Source organism: Aquarana catesbeiana, linkage group LG04, assembly GCF_042186555.1.
Source record: "Aquarana catesbeiana isolate 2022-GZ linkage group LG04, ASM4218655v1, whole genome shotgun sequence".
NCBI lineage: Eukaryota > Metazoa > Chordata > Amphibia > Anura > Ranidae > Aquarana > Aquarana catesbeiana.
Genome location: NC_133327.1, coordinates 335,447,633 through 335,468,255, shown reverse-complemented (window position 1 = coordinate 335,468,255; position 20,623 = coordinate 335,447,633). Strand labels below are relative to the sequence as shown.

Here is a 20,623-nt window from a genome sequence, read left to right as displayed (position 1 = left end):
TAATAAAAGAGAGAAGAAAGATAGAAAAAGTAGGAGAACAGAGTAGGAAGAAGGCAGAAAGTTACCGCATTAGCTCTTTTACCGGCTCAGGGTAGGTCCTCCCGGTGAAGCCATCGCTCCCAGATCTTATTGTGGTCATCTAGCCTGTCCCGTATCCTGGCAGTCATTTTCTCCATAAGCTCAACATCCTTAACCCTAGTGTCAGGGCTTCCGTGGAAGATGCTGAGCTTTTCTTCCAGTTAAGGGCAACTAGGCATCGTGCAGCCGTGAGAATATTTCGAGATCTGTCGGGTAAGACCAGGAGGCACTTTGGGGTTGCAGAGAAAGGAGGTCAACAGTCATCTTTCAGATTTGAGCTTGCGTTCATGAGATAGCTTACGCCATAGCCGCCTAAGCTGGGACATTGACCCCAATAGCCAACGGGGTTCCACCTCCACATTCGCATTTCAGAGGAGGCTGTTTGGGTGTACAGGCACCAACCAAATTTTCTCTATTTCCGTCCATTTATTGTACGAACGTTGGGGGAACCAGGAGGCTATTGCACGTAGTTGGGCCGTCAGATAATATTTAACTAGGTTGGGGAACGCCAGGCCCCAGTCAACACGCGATGCCATCAGGACTGTTCAGGGTATCCTATGTCTTTTATAGTTCCACATGTATCGTTATAAGTCAGCTTGCAGTTTGCGTAGGTGGCTGTAGGGGACAGGGATGGGTAGTGTCTGGAACAGATACAGAAGCTTAGGAAGGATAACCATTTTGACAGATGTGATTTGCCCCAGGAGAGAGATGTGATGGGTCTTCCATTTTTGGATTAACTCCCTACTTGACTTATATATGGGGGGGGGGGGGGATCGGCTTGGTATAGTGTGGTGAAGGACGGGGTGAGGTTAAACCCCAGGTATTTTAGAGAAGTACATTCCCAAGTATAGGGATATCAGGACCGTAGGTGGTGGATTTCATCCTCTGGGAGATTAATTGGAAGGGCTATGGACTTAGATGCATTCGGTGTGTAGCCCGAAATCGGCCCTTATTTGTCAAGTTCAGCATGTAAGTTAGGTAGGGAGATCCTGGGCTGGGTCAAGGTGAGGATAATGTAATCCGCAAACAGCCGATATACCCCTAATGTCCGCATGCCCGTGAATGGTCGCCGCCAGGGGCTCTACACATAAAGCAAATAGCAAAGGGGAGAGCGGAAAGCCCTGGCGGGTACCATTAGTAACTGGGAAGGAGGACAAGAGGGCAAAAGGGGTCTTTACTTGTGACGTGGGGTTGGTGTAAAGATGTTGTACCGCCTGCAGGAAAGGTCCCCTGAAACCCACGTGAGATAGTGTGGCAAACAGAAAAGGTCAACCAAGATGGTCAAAGGCCTTTTCTGCGTCTAGACTGCTGTGTTCAGTCAGCTAATTTTCTAGCCAGCAGTGAGTGTGCCTTGCTGCCTTTGTCGTAGTATAACTGTTTTAGTCGGATCAGTGCTTTCTCTACCCGACCCATCACGAGGTCCTTAAGTGTCATTCGTTGGCGGGTAATCTGTTTGAGGAGAGATAGGGACGGGGAAGACTGTAGCTGGGCTTCAAGGGCCCTGAGGTCCCGCTCAGCTTATAGCTTGGTGGGCCTAGCATCCCTCTTCATGGCTGAAGAAAGACACTGACCCCTGAGGATCGCCTTGTGGGTTGCTCAGAGTGTAGAAAGGGAGACATCAGGGGTGTCATTCTCGACAAAGTAATGTTTCAGGGTAGATTCCAGTTCCACTCTGGAGGGGAGATGCTGTAAAAGAAAATTATTCAGCCGCCAGTTATAGGGCCTATGGAGAGGATTGCCTAGGTTTAGCGTTAGTAGGACGGGAGCATGATCAGACCAGGAGATTGTGAGTATTTGCGCAGAGCAAGTAATGTGGAGCGTGTTGTTGTTAACAAAGAAATAATCTATGCGCGAGTGGGTATGGTGAGGGGCAGAATACAACCTGTATTGACAGTCGCTTGGTGAGCTGGCGAAAGAGCTTGGAGTCCCTGAGGGCTCGAGTCTGCGGAGCCTGGGGGTTCACACGTGGCGGTCAAAGGTTGTGGAGTGGGAGAGTTTAAAATGTCCACCGACTATGAGGAAATCAAGGGGCGTCCAAGAGAGGCGGGCAAGAACCCTAGTTAAAAATCGGTGCTGACGGATATTCGGGGCATAGAGAGCGCAGAAGATAACTGCCTGCATCTGCCATAGGCCGCTTATGACAAAATGTCCCTGTGGGTCAAGGTAGGAAGTAGAGCAAGTAAACGGGGAGCCTTTTTTGATAAGCATGGTGACGCCCGCACGTTTATGCAGGCTGAAAGCCTGCAAGACTTGGGGATAACGTCTGGAAGCGAATGTGAAGGTGCCCTCTTTATCAAAATGGGTTTCCTGTATCATGATGACATCTGCCCCCGACTGCTTGAATTCCCAAAGTGCTAGGTGCCTTTTTTTATTAGAGTTTAGGCCGTGGACGTTTAGTGACAGAATCTTAGCCATTGTATAGGATGAGAGGAGTTACGGGTATACTTAAATGATCTTGTTGGTGGTGTGCCATGTGCAGGATCTGGGAGCGTGACATCCACGGGTGGAGAGTGGGTGGCCATCGAGGACTACGCGAGGAGCCAGCATGCGGAGAGAAGGAGGAAAGGAAGCTAGAAGAGAAGGTGTTAGAACAGTAACATACACATTTTTTACAACATACATCATCTGAGGGCCCTACAAGACCTAGCGGTCAGGGGGCCAATGCAGTTCTTATATGTCCACCCGACCAGAGAACTGAAAAAAAGACGGGGCGGGGGGACACAGAAATATGATGAAAATCAACTAACAGGGAGCTAAGGGTGAACTTTGGATGGTAAACCAAGGGGGGTGGGTAAGCATAGAGTTGAACTCTCTCGTGTCTCAGCCGAGAGCAGCCCATGGTGTTAAACTAGGATGAAGCAGGGGCAATCGGGGAATAACGGTGAAGCAGTAAGTGAAGTAACTTATAGAAAGGGACCAGGTTGTGGTGCATCAAAATTGGACAAAACAGAAAAGGACATGGAGGCTAACTAGACTCAGGAAGATCATCATAGAGTGGGATCAGCCATTTCTATGTTTAGTAGCTTTACAAGGGGAGTCTGGTCCTTTAGAGCGCTTGGTGGGGGGGACCTTCTGCTAAACCACTGGGGGTGGAGGAGGGATGGCCACCAGGTCCCAGTCAGGTAGCTGAGGAGTAGGAATACCAAGGGCATCACAGAAGGCGTTTAGGTCCTCTGGGTAGTGCAGTATAGCAGATTTTCCTTGGTGTCTTGCTGTCAGGCTGAAGGAGGTCACGGTGGAGGGTCCCAGGGCTCAGACCACGTTGGAGTGTGGGAGGGCGATGGAGCTGGTGCCAGTGGGCTCCCCGTCTGAGGAAGTGCCCGGGAGCTTGCAATCTGGGCATAAGAGGGGGTCCCAGCAGTTCCTTTGGCTGAGCTAGAGTCTCTGGAGCGGGACTGTCTCTGGGCCTTGGGGGAGGCATGCACAGGCGTGTTGGGGGAGTGAGGCCTACTGCCTCCTTCAGGCTCTGGGTAGGCCCGTGGGTGCTTGGGGCCCAGGAGGGCCAGAAAGTCCTCCGAATCTTCTGAGGTGGCAGGAGAGTCGGGGCTGCTCTCGTGTGTGAAGCATTTTTCTTCCTCCAAACACAGCGAGTTGAGTTAACGCTGAAGAGCTCAATTTTGTTCTTATATGACCATAGCACTTTCTCCCAATACTTCTCTAAATAATTTAGATGTTCATTGGCATGACTGTACATGTGCCTTCTTGAGGAGGAGGACTCGCAGTGTTTGGAGGAAGAAAAATGCTGACTATGACCCTAAGAACACCATCTCTACAGTTAAGCATGGAAGTCTAAACATTATGCTTTGGGGCTGTTTCTCTGCTAAAAGTACAGACCGACTTTGCCACATTGAGGGGCCAAAGGATGGGTCCATGTATTGTAAAATCTTGGATGAGAACCTTCTTTCCCTCAGCCAGAACACTGAACATGGGTCATGGATGGGTCTTTCAGCATGACAATGACCATAAACATACCGCCAAGGCAACAAAGGAGTGACTCGAGAAGCCACTCCAGTCTCCAGACCTAAATCCTATAGAAAATTTATGGAGGGAGCTGAAACTTCGAGTTGCCAAGTGACAGCCAAGAAACCTTAAAGGAGAAGTATAGCCAAAGCTTGTTTGGCTGTACTTCTCTTTTGGATCACAGGAGTGCAATTCCTTTTGCACTCCTGTGACCTGTTCTTAGCAGAAAAATCCTTAAGGTTTCTTGTCTGTCACTTGGCAACTCAAAGTTTCAGCTCCCTCCATAAATTTATAGGATCTATAGGATTAAGGTCTGGAGACTGGCTAGGCCACTCCATGACCTTAACCACTAGCCGACCAGCCGCCGTCATAATGCAGCAGGTTGGCTCTCTCCCACAAATCACCGCAGCTGTATGTCAGCCCTTTGAACAGCTATAGCAGGCGTGCACTGCACAGCAGGGGACCTGATGCGTGTGGCCAGCGGTCGCAATGACCACCGGCCATGTGCGATCGTGGGTACGAGAGACAGAATAGGGATTTGTGTGTGTAAACTAACAAATCCCTGTTCTATCAGGAGAGGAGAGACAGATCGTCTGCTCCTACTAAGTAGGAACAGCGATATGTCTCCTACCCCAGTCAGTCACATCCCCATACAGTTAGTAACACACACGAGAGAACACATTTAACCCCTTGATCGCCCCCTAGCATTAACCCCTTCCTTACCAGTGACATTTATACAGTCATCAGTACATTTTTATAGCACTGATCGCTTTATAAATGTCAATGGTCCCAAAAATGTGTCAAAAGTGTCCGATCTGTCCGCTGCAATGTCGCAGTACCACTAAAAATCGCAGATCACCGCCAATACTAGTAAAAAATAAATCTTTCCCATAGTTTGTAGATGCTATAAGCTTTGCGCAAACCAATCAATATACACTTATTGCGATTTTTTTACCAAAAGTAGAATATATTTTGGCCTAAACCAATGAAGAAATTTGTTTTATAAAAACATTTTTGATGATATTTACTATAACAAAAAAGTAAAAAAAAATTTTCAAAAATGTTGCTCTTTTTTTGTTTATAGTGCAAAAAAGCAAAACCACAGAGGTGATCAAATACTACCAAAAGAAAGCTCTATTTATGGCAAAAAAAGAACATCAATTTTGTTTGGGTACAGCATTGCGCGACCGCGCGCGCAATTGTCAGTTAAAGCGACAAAGTGCCATATTGCAAAAAATGGCCTGGTCAGGAAGGGGGCAAATCTTTCCGGGGCTGAAGTGGTCAATGTGCTTCTTCTTGAGCCACTCTTTTGTTGCCTTGGCGGTATGTTTTGAGTCATTGTCATGCTGGAAGACCCATCCATGACCCATCTTCAGTGCTCTGGCTGAGGGAAGAAGGTTCTCATCCAAGATTTTACAATACATGGCCCCTGCCATTGGACGCTCAATGCAGCAAAGTCAGCCTGTACCTTTTGCAGAGAAACAGCCCCAAAGCATAATGTTTCCACTTCTGTGCTTGACTGTAGGGATGGTGTTCTTATGCCCCATACACACGGTCGGACATTGATCGGACATTACAACAACAAAATCCTAGGATTTTTTCCGACGGATGTTGGCTCAAACTTGTCTTGCATACACACTGTCACACAAAGTTGTCGGAAAATCCGATCGTTCTGAACGCGGTGACGTAAAACACGTATGTCGGGACTCTAAACGGGGCAGTAGCCAATAGCTTTCATCTCTTTATTTATTCTGAGCATGCGTGGCACTTTGTGCGTCGGATTTGTGTACACATGATCGGAAATTCCGACAACGGATTTTGTTGTCGAAAAATTTTATAGCCTGCTCTCAAACTTTGTGTGTCGGAAAATCCGATGGAAAATGTGTGATGGAGCCTACACACGATCGGAATTTCCGACAACAAGGTCCTATCACACATTTTCCATCGGAAAATCCGACCGTGTGTACGGGGCATTAGGGTTATAGTCAGCATTTTTCTTCCTCCAATCACAGCGAGTCCACCTCCTCAAGAAGGCACATGTACAGTCATGCCAATGAACATCTAAATGATTCAGAGGATTGGGAGAAAATGTATCATTCTTCATCCAAACACAGCGAGTTGAGTTAATGCCAAAGAGCTCAATTTTGGTCTCATCTGACCATAGCACTTTCACCCAATCGTTCTCTGAATCATTTAGATGTTTATTGGCAACCTTAGATGGGCCTGTACATGTGCCTTTTTGAGGAGGGGGGCCTTTCGGGCGCTGCAGGATTTTAATCCATGGCGGTGTATTATGTTACCATAATAACTTAAACTTAAAAAATCTGCAGGGGATCAAATACCGTATTAATTGGCGTATAACACGCACTTTTTTCCCTGAAAATCAGGGGCAAATCAGGGGTTCGTGTTATACGCCGACATCATCTCACTGAGCCATCATCTCCTCTCCACTTGGCTCCTCGGCTTTCACTCGGCTCTCATGTCACACATACACACTCCCGCCTCCGCCATCGGCATTGGACCAGTGTTCTGCCTATCACAGGAGCTGGTCCAATGCTGATGGCGGAGGGGGGACTGTGTGTGTGACGTGAGAGCTGAGTGAAAGCCAAGTGGAGAGGAGATGAGGGCTCAGTGATTTCCTGGTTCTGCCTTACTGTGCAGACTCTCAGTCTGCTTTCCAGTCTGACTCTGCACACTCTCCGCCTGCTGCCCAGCATGACTCCGCATATTCTCCGCTTGCTGCCCAGCATGACTCCGCATACTCCCTGCAGAGCCTGCTTCCAGTTCCAGTCCAGCCTCTCTTCATGCCAAGAGTTGCAGTTCAGACTCCAACTGTACCTGAGCCAATATGCTCCTGGATCAGCTCCTGCCCTGGCTGCTGCCTCTCCACCTTTGGGATTCAGCGCTCCAGTCTTCTTATGCTGCAATAATACCTCATCATGTTTTCTAAAAAGTTCCATCCATCCTTGGAAGAGACTTGCTTACTCAGCAAAGTGGGGTCTCACTCCTTAAAGCCATTATGCACCCTGACCTTGTTTCAGGCGCCTTGTACCTCCAACTCTGTTTCAAGCACTTTGCATCCTGTTTTTGCTTCAGACTTTATGAACCTTGCATCCTGCATTGGTTTTTAAGGACCCACATCTGGATTCAGCTTCCGAGGCTCTGTACCCGAGTTTGGTCCCCAAGGTTCTACAGCTTGACTCTGCACTCTCCACCTGCTGCCCAGTCTGACTCTGCACACTCACTGCCTGCTGCCCAGCCTGATTCTGCACACTCTCTGCCTGCTGCCCAGCCTGATTCTGCACACTCTCTGCCTGCTGCCCAGCCTGATTCTGCACACTCTCTGCCTGCTGCCCAGCCTGATTCTGCACACTCTCTGCCTGCTGCCCAGCCTGATTCTGCACACTCTCTGCCTGCTGCCCAGCCTGATTCTGCACACTCTCTGCCTGCTGCCCAGCCTGATTCTGCACACTCTCTGCCTGCTAAGACTGCTTCTTAATGGGGGGAACTGTTAGGAACTAGAGCAGCTTCTGATGGCACTGTGGTCCTTGGACCTGAAGGGTGCCATTCCAGTGTCTACTAGCTTGTGTCTCCCTTCCGTAAATTAGTCTCCAGCTGATGCTGACTGCTAGGAAGGTATTTAGCCCTACCTCAGCAGGCTCACAGTCTTTCAATGATTTAACCCTTGTGTCCAAACTCTGTTTGCTGTTTCTGGAAAACTCTGATCCTACCACCTCTACCAGATCTCTGGGAACTTTCTGACCCTGCCACCATACCTGTTCCCAGTGAACCTGACCCCCCCATTCTGGACCTCTTCTGGCTCATTTTACCTGCTGCTCCTTACTCTGAGCAAAATAGTTGCAGACCTGCCCCAGACTGTGACTGGACAGTGGAAGGAGAAACAGAACAGTGATGATTTATTCTCTCTGTCAATCTGCCTTTTCCACCTAACAGCATGCTGCTTGTCAGCATGGGAACAGATTGGCTCCTTGTAATACTTCTTCCTCTCACCTTCCAGCTTTGCTGAACAGGGACTGCAAGAAGCTGATAACAGATGAAATTCAGGTAGTTCCACTGCTTGTATTTATGGAATAAACTGAATTATGTATTCAGAGTACAGAGCTGAATTAGTTTGTGTTTTCTATCTGCCTAGAGTTCAGTTTTAAACTGTGACAATAAAATATAATTCATTCTTATGGTTTATTCTTCGATCAGTATAATGACCCCAGTACACCACAGCTGTAAAATATTATCAGTACATTATGTCAAGGTTACAGATAAAGGGGTATATTTACACAGCAAATCTGAAATCCACCAACCTGTTACTATTAATCTTCCAGGTTAATCCTTTTAAAATGCTAGTAATTGATTTATGACCAGTGAATGTTTTTTGACATTCACCACTTTATATTAAATATGTCCCAAAGTCTCTTCGCTGCTTGTGAAGCATCTTGGACTTTAGTGTTTTTGTTCGATGAGCTTTGATCACTACAGCTTGTTATGCTGTATATTTTCACCAGGGGTTTATTTTATGTTTTAATGATATAAACTTACATTTGGATTATTTTCTCATCTCAGGACCTCCCTGGGCCATATTTTTAGCATTTATTTTTTTGCATAATTTTCACTCCTGAACCAGTAACAGCAAAATGGAATCACAGAGAATGTATCCTGCATCTCACTTGCTCTAGAATTGAGCAACATCTAGGTCTATGTGACAGAGACAGTAAAAATTGTAGTATACCCTAATGCCCCTTTCACACTGAGGCGCTTCTAAACTGCCAGTAAAACACCGAGCGCTTTTGAAGAGCTTTTCAGGCGCTTTTGAAGAGCTTTCCATTCATTTCAATTGAGAGGGGCGTTTTTTTCACCGCTCTGCCAGCACACTGCCCCAGTGTGAAAGCATTCATTGATTTTAATGGAAATAGGTTTTCGTGAGCTTTTCAGGCGCTTTTTTTAGCGTGAAAGCGCCTGAAAAGCACCTCAGTGTGAAAAGGGTCTAAGGCAGGCCTTAGAAGGTGCAAATTTCTTTCCTGTAAGCCATGGTATTCCCTGCAAATTATTGCTAGTGGCTTCACCAGCTGCTAGCGATGATTGCAAGTGAATCCGGCACACTGGTTGTACCAAAGTTGATCAATCAACTTGGTACATTCAGCTTGCCCACACGTTTCGAATCTCGTTTTTTTCACAGTTTCTGCTTAACTGGCGTAGATTCAAACTGTCTACGGCCGGCCTAACATTGATGGTCATTGGTGGTGTTTCGCTACAGGATTTATGTGCATGGCAAATATAGTCCACATACACTCATTTATAATGATATGTAATTTACAGCAAAAAATAAATAAATAAATAAATAAATAAATAAAAGGATTTTATTTTATTTTAGTCAGCTGTATCCCACCAAGCTACTGACATTTCCCTTGGTATAATGCATACAGTGTACGATTTAAAATAAGTCTATCACAAGTGAGGTAAGATGACAACGTGTACAAAGAATGGAAACACGGCTTCTTAAAGAGGAACTGCAGTCTGCTCACATAATTTGTAATAAAAACATCTTTGCCATTCGGAAGCTTCTCTCCAACCACTTTGCATATTATTTTATATATACTGTGATTCTGTACTTGCCAAATATGCTGCAGAAAGCTCCCTCCACTGAGTCTGGCTGCATCCATTTTAACTGTGGACAGCAGAAACTGCTGCCTGTTCACTTCCAGGATTTACACAGAGACACACCTCCAGCTCTGCAGCTCTCATTGGCTCTCTTATGACTCATCACCCCATCCTTCCTAGCAAACGCTCACTAGAGTGAGAGAGAGAGCTGTGCATGATGTCATAAGCCTAGGCTTTCTACCAGACAGGAAACAGGAAGTGGGCTGTATAAGGTATTTACTGGCAGAAAAAAAACGTTTTATTATCCAAAGTTAAAACGACAAGGGCAGAAGATTTAATAGATGAAAAAATGAAAAAATGACTGAAGTTACGTTTTAAGCTATTGTTTTCATTGCTGAGTAGTCACTTGTGGGATATCAGTGTTTTAACCATTTTTTTTTTTTAACCGTCAGTCCAGATAAAACTTTTTTTTTAGTTTTAGATATATTGGGAAAGGTCGGAGCCTCTGTTAATTTTTTACTGCTGTCTGTGTCCTCTTTGGGCCAACAAACTTGTCATATGATGGAAAATGAGGGAAAACCTGTATTAGAGACCTTCACAGCAATATAAAAGCTGACAGAGGCTCTAGCCTTCTCTTGTACTACTAAAAAATGTTTTTATTGCTGTGTCTCTGCTGGAAATTTCTATTTACTTTCTGTCCTGTTGTCAATGTTGCCACAGAGGTTCTAAAGCCTCGTACACACGATCGGATTTTCCGCCGACAAAACCTTGGACTTTTGTCCGAAGGCGTGTGCCTGGATTTTGTCTTGCATACAAAACGGCAAGGAATTGTCGCCCAATAAACATGAACGTAGTGACGTACTACGTGGTTTTTCAGCCCTTTAGTGCCACCCTTTGGGCTCCTTCTGTTAATTTCGTGTTAGTAGAAGTTTGGTAAGTGTTGATTCGAGATTTTCATTTTGCGCTTTTCTTTTGCTTTTTTTTTCATTCAGCGATTTTCAGTTAGTTTCTGAACAGCCGTTCGTCAACCAGAAATGTTGCGGAATTAGAGGAGATAACGTGTTATTTATTATTGGCCTTGGAGTTATTGCTTTGACCCAAGTCCAGTCCAGGAACAGGAGGAGAAGCAGTTCTTGAACCAAAAATTGGTTGCTTTATAAACCACTTCCGGACCACCCACCGTCGTTATATGTCAGTACATTGAAGGAGGATATCGTTGTTATGGCAGCAGATAGCTGCCATAACCCCGGTATCCCCGTTGTCAGTGAGCGGTCCGGTATAAGATAAAAGTGGTCTCTGCGGCGGATTCGCTGCAAGATCACTTTTATCAGCAGCAGGAGAGGGGCCCCCCTCTCCCGCCGCGATCCGGTGCCCTCCGCCGCTTACCGGAACCGTCGGCAGCGGTGGAGGCGATCGCATCTGTCCCCTGCCTGGGTATGGAGACGAGTGAGGGGAAGATGGCTCCCACCCGTCTCCATATCACTGCAGGGCAGAAGCGAAGTCAAAACGTCACTTCCGCCCATAGCTCTTAAAGGGGGCAATTTTTTTTTTTTTATGACAATTTTTTTTTTTTTATTGCATTTTTAATGTAAATCTGAGATCTGAGGTCTTTTTGACCCCAGATCTCATATATAAGAGGTTCTGTCATGATTTTTTCTATTACAAGGGATGTTTGCATTCCTTGTAACAGGAATAAGAGTGAACTTTTTTTTTTAACAAAAAAAACAGTGTAAAAATGTAAAAAAAAAAAAAAAAAAAAAAAAAAAAAAGGTAAAATAATTAAGAAAAAAACATTTTTTTAAACGCGCCCCTTCCCGACGAGCTCGGGTGCAGAAGCGAACGTATATGAAAACGGTGTTTAAACCACACATGTGAGGTATCGCCACGATTGGTAGAGCAATAATTCTAGCCCTAGACCTTCTCTGTAACATAAAACATGCAACCTGTAGAATTTTTTAAACGTCGCCTACGGAGATTTTTAAGGGTAAAAGTTTGTCGCCATTCCATGAGCGGGCGCAATTTTGAAGTGTGACATGTTGGGTATCAATTTGCTCGGCGTAACATTATCTTTCACATAATAAAAAAAAATTGGGCTAACTTTAATGTTGTCTTATTTTTTCATTCAAAAAAGTATTTTTTCCCAAAAAAGTGCGCTTGTAAGACCGCTGCGCAAATACGGTGTGAAAGAAAGTATTGCAATGACCACCATTTTATTCTCTAGGGTGTTAGAAAAAAAAATGTATAATGTTAGGGGGTTTTAAGTAATTTTCTAGCAAAAAAAAACAGTTTTTAACTTGTAAACAACAAATCTCAGAAAGAGGCTCGGTCCTTAAGTGTCATATACCTTTGCTGCGGGAGCTCCAGAAGAATAATCCATATGATTTTCGGAATTATCTCTGGATGACGGACCCCTGCTTTCACCAACTCTTGGCTTTGTTGACCCCCTATATTAAGAAGCAGGGCACATAAGGCTTTTATTTTATTTTTTGGTTGAATAACAATTATTTGATTTGGTATATTTTCTATATTATTCATTTTTTTGATGCATAGAATGCACTTTTTTGTTAAGTTTTATTGGCAGATAGCATGTCTAATTTTATTTGTTTTCTTTTTTTAAAGCACAATAAAAAAAAATTGTGTAGAATAATACTTGGCTATGTGTTTTACTTCAAATGACATTTTGGGAGTAGGCAGTTACATTTAAAAAATACAAGGTAAAACTGACAAGGGACACAAACATAGTTGTATCTTTGATCTTAAAAACTACTGGATAATGGTGTTGTGGTAACTTGCCCAAATAAAAAAAAAAGCATAATAATATTATTCTTGATATCACTAGGAAAAAAAAGCCTTTGAAAATTTGTTTGCAATAACTCCATCAGTATCACCAGCAAAGCAGCTTCATTATTATCCCATTAATGAAGAAGAGAATTGTGCACTGCATTTGGAGATTTCATAATTTGCCACATCACGAATGTTAATTCTCCATTACAAACGCTAGTTTACAAGACTGACTGCTTCTGGCTCATCCTTGCTTCCGAGCATGCGTGTTTGTACTTTGGACTTTTGTCCGACGGACTTGTGTACACACTCTCGGAAAATCCGACAACAGACATTTGTCCGCGGAAAATTTTAAAACCTGCTATCCAACATTTGTCTGCGGAAAATCTGGCAACAATTGTCCGTACAAAGGGTCAGATATTCCGCCAACAGCCTGTCATCACACAATTCCCGTCGGAAAATGCAATCATGTGTACGAGGCTTAACCCTTTCCCGCACTATCCAAGACTAAGGAGACAGTAGCATAGAAACACATTTGCCACTGCTCATTTCTGAGGGAACCCTGGTTGAGAAAGGTTGGTGTAGAGGAGCCACCCCCAGTCCAACTCCCCCTCCTCATCTGGAACTTCTGTGTAATCCCCCCCCCCAAATACTCTTTCAGCAGCTCCTCTTTATCCAATTCTGCTTACCCCTTCTCTATGTTACCTGAACACACTCGGAGCCTCTTATCCACAACAGTTACAGAAAGGAAGCCTACACAAATGAATGACAGACTGACATGGCATGCAACAGTATGCATGTCATCACACAACGATCAATTTACCTGTGGTTATGGATGGATGTGCTAACCTGGCCTGCAGACAATCACTTCATATATAATTGCATGTGAACAGTGGCAACCAGTGTCAGACTGTCATTTATTTGTACGCTGATCTTGGTGATGTGTGTTGACCATGCATATGAGGCATTAGTTACTAAAGTAGTTAGGCTCAGCCATGGAACCCTTTGCTGGAACGTAGTGGCACTGGCTGTCAGAATACAATAGCATGCAACGGGAGACTGTGCTGTTAGAGTGATGGAGGAATCTGTTATTTTCTTCAGTAAAAAACACAGACTAGAGCTGCACAATTAATCATTAAAAATATGTGGTCTTAATTCAACCCCCCTCACGATCTTAATCCGTTATTTCTACGATTCAGTGCAGAGAAGTTCTTTGCTGACAGCTGTCAAAAAAAAAAAAAAAAAAAGTAGAGCTACACGATTAATCGTTAAAGAATCATGTTGCGATCTTAACAAAGCATTTTCCCGATTCTCTGCTCACAGCTGACAGCTGTCAAAAAAAACAAAACAAAAAAAAAAAACAAACAAAAAACAGACAGCCTGCCAAGTTTATGACAACATCGCTTAGGCAGAGATAAGGAGAAACATTGTAACATTTCGTCCTTTTAGATTAAAGTGGATGTAAACCCACTCTCATCCTTTCTAAACTACTGCCATAGAGGTTATCTATAAGAATATACATGCCTCCTGCATGTATCCTTACCTGTCAAATGTCTCCCCTCTGTCTGTTATGAGACCCGAAAAACTGCAGATTCTGTGGGCGGGTCTCTTGTTTGGAGCTTGGTGGGTGGAGTTATTATGTCAGTAGACTGCCCGCCCACCTTTACACTCCACTTGTCAACATGCATTTTCTCCTGTGTATTTCTTACACTGAACTTCTGCTATGATCACTAACATCCAGTCAAAACCCAGAAAAGTCACCACATGACTTCAGCATGCCCAATCATGCTGAGGTGTGGAGCAGCCAATCCTGGGAGAGCTGGAGAAGAAAGGAGGATGGGATCTGAAGTACACAGAATGCCTCTCTCAGGCTCCTGCATGAGATATGTAGATCACCTGTCACTCACAGCAACTCCTATTTCTCTGTGTGTCAGTTTTTATCTCACTGAAAAAGATAAGATAAGAGAACAGATCAGAGCTGGATTAACTCTTTGTGGCAAGACTGGGCACAGATGACATGAAATCCTATACTGTACAAGGTGCAACCCTTAATTAAAAAAAAAAAATTGGGGTTTACATCTACAGGAATGAACTTCGGTCTGTAAATGAGGAAAGTTTAACCACTTAAAGGGCTAAACCTTTTTCTGACACTTGTTGTTTAGTTAAAATCCGTATTTTTTGCTAGAAAATTACTTATAACCCCCAAACATTTATATATATTTTTTTTTTTTTTGGCAGAGACCCTAGAGAATAAAATGGCGGTTGTTGCAATATTTTATGTCACACTGTATTTGCGCAGCGATCTTTTAAACGCAATTTTTTGGGAAAAAACACACTTTAATGAATTGATAACAAACTAAACAGTAAAGTTAGCCCAATTTTTTTGTATAATGTGAAAGATGATGTTATGCCGAGAATCGTGATCTTTTTTCTAAGCAAAAAAAATCATGACTCTCATTTTATTATTATTATTATTATACAGGGTTTATATAGCGCCAACAGTTTACGCAGCGATTTTATCCAGAATTGTGCAGCTCTACCACAGGCTAAAAAAATGTAAAAAATGAATGTGTATTCCAGCTTTAGTCCCATTTGTCAGAAGTCTCACATGCACTTTGATTCACCCACTGGAATGACCCAAATCTATTTTAGCTGTACTTCTCCTGTGGATCCTAGAAGTGAAATTTGTTCCGCATTCCTGTGACCTGCCCCCTCCACGGTCCAGCACTCCAGTGAGCGTGGGGGGGGCAGAGCAGAGAGCCAGTAAATGACAGTGGCTTTCCGCTGACAGAATGCTGGGAACTGAGTGGTCAGCGGTCTTTGATGGTTCAATTGCCAGTGCAGAGCTGGCAGGGGACAGATGCAGCATTGGATCGATGCTGCATCCACCTAGGTGGGTACTGTTTACATTTTTTTATGTTTATATTTTTTTTTATACTAACCTCTTTGTGGTGGGTCCGCATATATGCCTATATTTGTGCTGGTAAAGATACATTTTTTTCCTCTCTGCAAGGAGAGAGAAAGATACAAAGTGTATGTAAAAAAAGTAAATGATAAAAATAAAGAAAAATTTACCTAAATCAAGGTTTGATCTAGGTCAGTGCCAGTGTTTGGATCAAGTAAGGGTCAAAGGTCAGGATCAGTACATTTTGGGCAGGATTTTTTTTTTTTTAATTTGTATCTGTGTCAGTGTGTTTTAGATAGGACAAGAAAAAAAAAGCAAAAAGCGCACTATTGATTCTGGGCTGTACTACAGGTACAAACAACAAATAGCATTCGCATATGTACTATTGCTGCAATCATCAGGAGCAGAACTTATTTTGGGTTGTTTTTTGGTGGTAAAAAAAGAATGGGGTGGGCAATTACATGGCAAATGAGGTTTCATGTAGAAAAATGTAAAATAATGCATTTGGGTGGCAAAAATATGAATGCAATCTATACACTGGGGGGAGAACCTCTGGGGGAATCTAGGATGGAAAAGGACCTGGGGGTCCTAGTAGATGATAGGCTCAGCAATGGCATGCAATGCCAAGCTGCTACTAACAAAGCAAACAGAATATTGGCATGCATTAAAAAAGGGATCAACTCCAGAGATAAAACGATAATTCTCCCACTCTACAAGACTCTGGTCCAGCCGCACCTAGAGTATGCTGTCCAGTTCTGGGCACCAGTCCTCAGGAAGGATGTACTGGAAATGGAGCGAGTACAAAGAAGAGCAATAAAGCTAATAAAGGATCTGGAGGATATTAGTTATGAGGAAAGGTTACGAGCACTGAACTTATTCTCTCTGGAGAAGAGACGCTTGAGAGGGAATATGATTTCAATTTATAAATACCATACTGGTGACCCCACAATAGAGATAAAACTTTTCAGCGGAAGGGAGTTTAATAAGGTACGTGGCCACTCATTAAAATTAGATAAGAAGATAAGATAAGAAAAGAAGTTTAACCTTAAACTACCTAGAGGATTCTTTACTGTGAGAGCGGCAAGGATGTGGAATTCCCTTCCACAGGCAGTGGTCTCAGCGGGGAGCATTTATAGTTTAAAAAAACTATTAGATAAGCACCTGAACGACCACAAAATACAGGGATATACAATGTAATACTGACATATAATCACACACATAGGTTGAGCTTGATGAACTTGTGTCTTTTTTCAACCTCACCTACTATGTAACAATGTTATGTTAGTAACAAGAAATATACAGCTAATTTTTTATTTATTTTATTATTTTTTATTTATTTTGGAAAGTTTTCTTTTGATAATAACTATTAAAAAAAAATCAGGAGATATCCATTACCATTTGCCACCAAATGAAAGCCCAATTTGTCCTGGAATAAACATGGTATAATTCACCTGGATGCACAAGGTAGTTGTGATGATATGTACGGTTTTAGGAACATGTCAAACTTGCAAAATTGGGCTTAGACATTAATATTTGCATTAACCCTTAGGCGTGAAGGGGTTAAGATTAGTTTGAAACTTCACTATGAAGTGGTTTAGAACTGACTGAAATTTGCAGAGTATACAGCCAGCTTCAGATACAACACCTCTAGACCATATAGCATACACTGTAGGATGGATCTTTCTGTAACACAATTTACTGTTATCTAATTTTACTATGTATTTGTATAATTGCACTTGTGACAATGTGTTTGGTTTACAGTATTTAAACACTTTCTTTACTGAAACAGAGAAAGGCTGGCATGATGTGCTCTATTTATACCTTTAGCTGTTAATTGATTTTTAGCAAGCGTTATTTTCTAGATTGCACTTTAATGCCGCGTACACACGGTCGGACTTTTCGTCTACAAAAGTCCAACGGACGCTGACGGACTAAAGCTGGCTGGTAATCCGATCGTGTGTGGGCTTCTCCGGACTTTCAACTGACTTTTTTAGCCTCAAATCCGACGGACTTTAGATTTGAAACATGCTTCAAATCTTTACGTCGTAAGTACGACGGACCCCGAAATCCGCTCGTCTGTGTGCTAGTCCGACGGACAAAAACCCATGCTAGGGCAGCTATTGGCTACTGGCTATGAACTTCCTTATTTTAGTCCGGTGTACGTCATCACGTACGAATCCGTCGGACTTTTGTGTGGTCGTGTGTAGGCAAGTCCGTTCGTAAGAAAGTCTGCCGCAAGTCCGCCGAAGGTACGTCGGAAGTATGTCGGACAGGCTGTCGGACTTTTGTAGACGAAAAGTCCGACCGTGTGTACGCGGCATAAGGGCTCTTCCACACTGGTGGCCAGGAGCCAGTAAGAACAAGCAGCTGAGCTGCAATTTTTACTGCCCCGTGTCCTCGTCCCATGTTGAAAAAATTATTAATGTCTATAATGGTACAAAATTTGTCAAATGACACAGGATAATATCCCACGTATGTAGCTACGGTCTGTGTCTAGTCTAAAATTGTAGTTTGTTTCGATCATGTGCAGACTTGCTCATTCGATCTTTGTAGGACAAATACTGTACTAATTAAATGAAAATCGGATGTTATGATTTTCTGTCCCTTTAAAAATTTTCATCTGAAAGAGTCCATATCGGCTCTCAAAAGCAGTTTACTAATTAACAGAAAAATGAACAATTGTTCCAAATATGGATATTTTTGTTCAATTTCCTAATAGTGTGTACTAGGCTTTGGTGGCATAGCCTGTGGTCATGTGATCAGGATGACGACAGGTAATCAGAGTGATGACAGGTCATTGGAGTGATGACAGGAAATCAGTGTGATGACAGATGATCAGCGTGATGACAGGTAATCAGGGGTAATGACAGGTGATCAGGGGTAATGACAGGTGATCAGGGTTAATGACAGGTGATCACAGTGATGACAGGTGATCAGAGTAATAACAGGTAATGAGGATTATGACAGGTGATCGGGGTGATGACAGGACAATAGGGTTATGATAGGTGATCAGAGTGATGACAGGTGATCAGGGTGGTGACAGATAATCAGAATCATGACAGGTCACTGGGGTAATAACAGGTGATCAGAGGGATGACAGGTAATCAGGGTAATGACAGATGATCAGACTGATGACAGATGATCAGACTGATGACAGGTGATCAGAGTGATGACAGGTGATCAGAGTGATCGGGGTTATGACAGGTGATCAGGGTTATGACAGGTGATCAGGGTTATGACAGGTGATCAGGGTTATGACAGGTAATCAGAGTAATGACAGGTAATGAGGATTATAACAGGTGATCAGGGTTATGACAGGTGAATGGGGTAAAGACAGAACATCAGAGAGATGACAGGTAATCGGGGTTATGACAGGTGAATGGGGTGAAGACAGGTGATCGGGTTGATGACAGGACAGCAGAGTGATGACAGGTAATCGGGGTTATGACAGGTAATCAGGGTGATGACAGGTGAATGGGGTGATGACAGGACATCAGGGTGATGACAGGTAAATGGGGTGATGACAGGACATCAGGGTGATGACAGGTGAATGGGGCGATGACAGGTGAATGGGGCGATGACAGGTGAATGGGGCGATGACAGGACATCAGGGTGAGGACAGGTGAATGGGGTCATGACAGGTGAATGAGGTGATGACAGAACATCAGGGTGATGACAGGTGAATGGGGTGATGACAGGTGAATGGGATGATGACAGGTGAATGGGATGATGACAGGTGAATGGGATGATGACAGGTGAATGGGGTGATGACAGGACATCGGGGTGATGACAGGTGAATGGGGCAATGACAGGTGAATGGGGCAATGACAGGTGAATGGGGCGATGACAGGTGAATGGGGCGATGACAGGTGAATGGGGCGATGACAGGTGAATGGGGCGATGACAGGTGAATGGGGCGATGACAAGTGATGAGGGTGATGACAAGTGATGAGGGTGATGACAAGTGATGAGGGTGATGACATGTGATGAGGGTGATGACATGTGATGAGGGTGATGACATGTGATGAGGGTGATGACAAGTGATGAGGGTGATGACAAGTGATGAGGGTGATGACATGTGATGAGGGTGATGACATGTGATGAGGGTGATGACACGTGATGAGGGTGATGACAGGACATCAGAGTGATGACAAGTGATGAGGGTGATGACAGGACATCAGGGTGATGACAAGTGATGAGGGTGATGACATGTGATGAGGGTGATGAGGGTGATGAGATGTGATGAGGGTGATGACAGGACATCAGAGTGATGACAAGTGATGAGGGTGATGACAGGACATCAGGGTGATGACAAGTGATGAGGGTGATGACAGGACATCAGGGTGATGACAAGTGATGAGGGTGATGACAGGACATCAGGGTGATAACATATAATTAAATCTCACCTTGACCTGGACCATGGACGCCACACTCTCCATAGCAGCCCTGAGCCCCAGTGCCGCGGCCGCCCCCACTTCAGCGATGAGGTTGTGCCCACAGGCATGGCCCAGCTCGGGCAGGGCGTCATACTCACACAGGAATGCCACATGCAGGCAGGCGGAGGGCCCGGAGCTCCAGTGTGCCCGGAAAGCCGTGTCCAGCTGGTAATGTTCCTGTACCTGCCACGATCTGCTGGAGAAGAAGCGGGTGAGGGTCCGGTGGGCGCTTTGCTCCTTATAGGCCAGCTCGGGCTCCCTCCATATATCCTGGCTCAGCTGGTACAGGTGCTCGGACTCCTTGTCTATGGTGTCGCTTGCCCGCTGCTTGCACTTCTCCAACATGTGCATGGTGTCCGCCGTACACTGCTCCCTGACAGGTCCCATGTCACACACCACACTCGGCCAAGTTCAAGTTCAACTATTACACCCGCCGCAGGCTGCTAAGAGTTATCTGTGAGCTGTCACCCTGACATCACTCTTCCAGGATCAGAAATAGCGCCCGCGGGAATCTGCCCCGAGGGACGCCGGGAGGTGTAGTCCTTACATTGGACACAGGCCGAAGGAGTCCGCTCTGAGCCAGGAGCCTGGAAACGACAATTCCCACACTGCCCCGCGCCTTGTTTTCCACAGCCCGTCCGTATGAGAGGGACATATGAGGGGGCTCAGAATAGAGATGGGATCCTCTGCTATTTATACTCAGCACACTGAGCCGTGCACTTCGAGGAAATCTATCACAAAGATGTGTACACAATGAATGTACACAAGTATAACAATTCATTGCAGACTTTCCAACTTTACTCTAAGTTTAATCACCTTAAAGTGTAACCCTGACCATAAGAAAAAATCC

The 20,623-nt window shown here is 44.3% G+C and overlaps 1 protein-coding gene across 2 annotated transcripts in view; it reads right to left on the bottom strand.

Moving 5' to 3' along the window:
* PM20D2 (peptidase M20 domain containing 2) overlaps positions 1 to 20,364 on the bottom strand; it is a 54,796-nt gene extending 34,432 nt beyond the window's left edge. The window contains exon 1 of one of the 2 annotated variants that reach the window (XR_012243894.1): positions 19,744 to 20,364. Coding sequence is in view for 1 of the 2 variants with exons in the window: in XM_073626924.1 (XP_073483025.1) it covers positions 19,744 to 20,160 (417 nt within the window). In the remaining variant the exon portion in view is untranslated. The remainder of the gene's footprint in view (positions 1 to 19,743) is intronic. The other variant, XM_073626924.1, reaches the window with a different exon arrangement.
* Between the last annotated feature and the right edge of the window lie 259 nt (positions 20,365 to 20,623).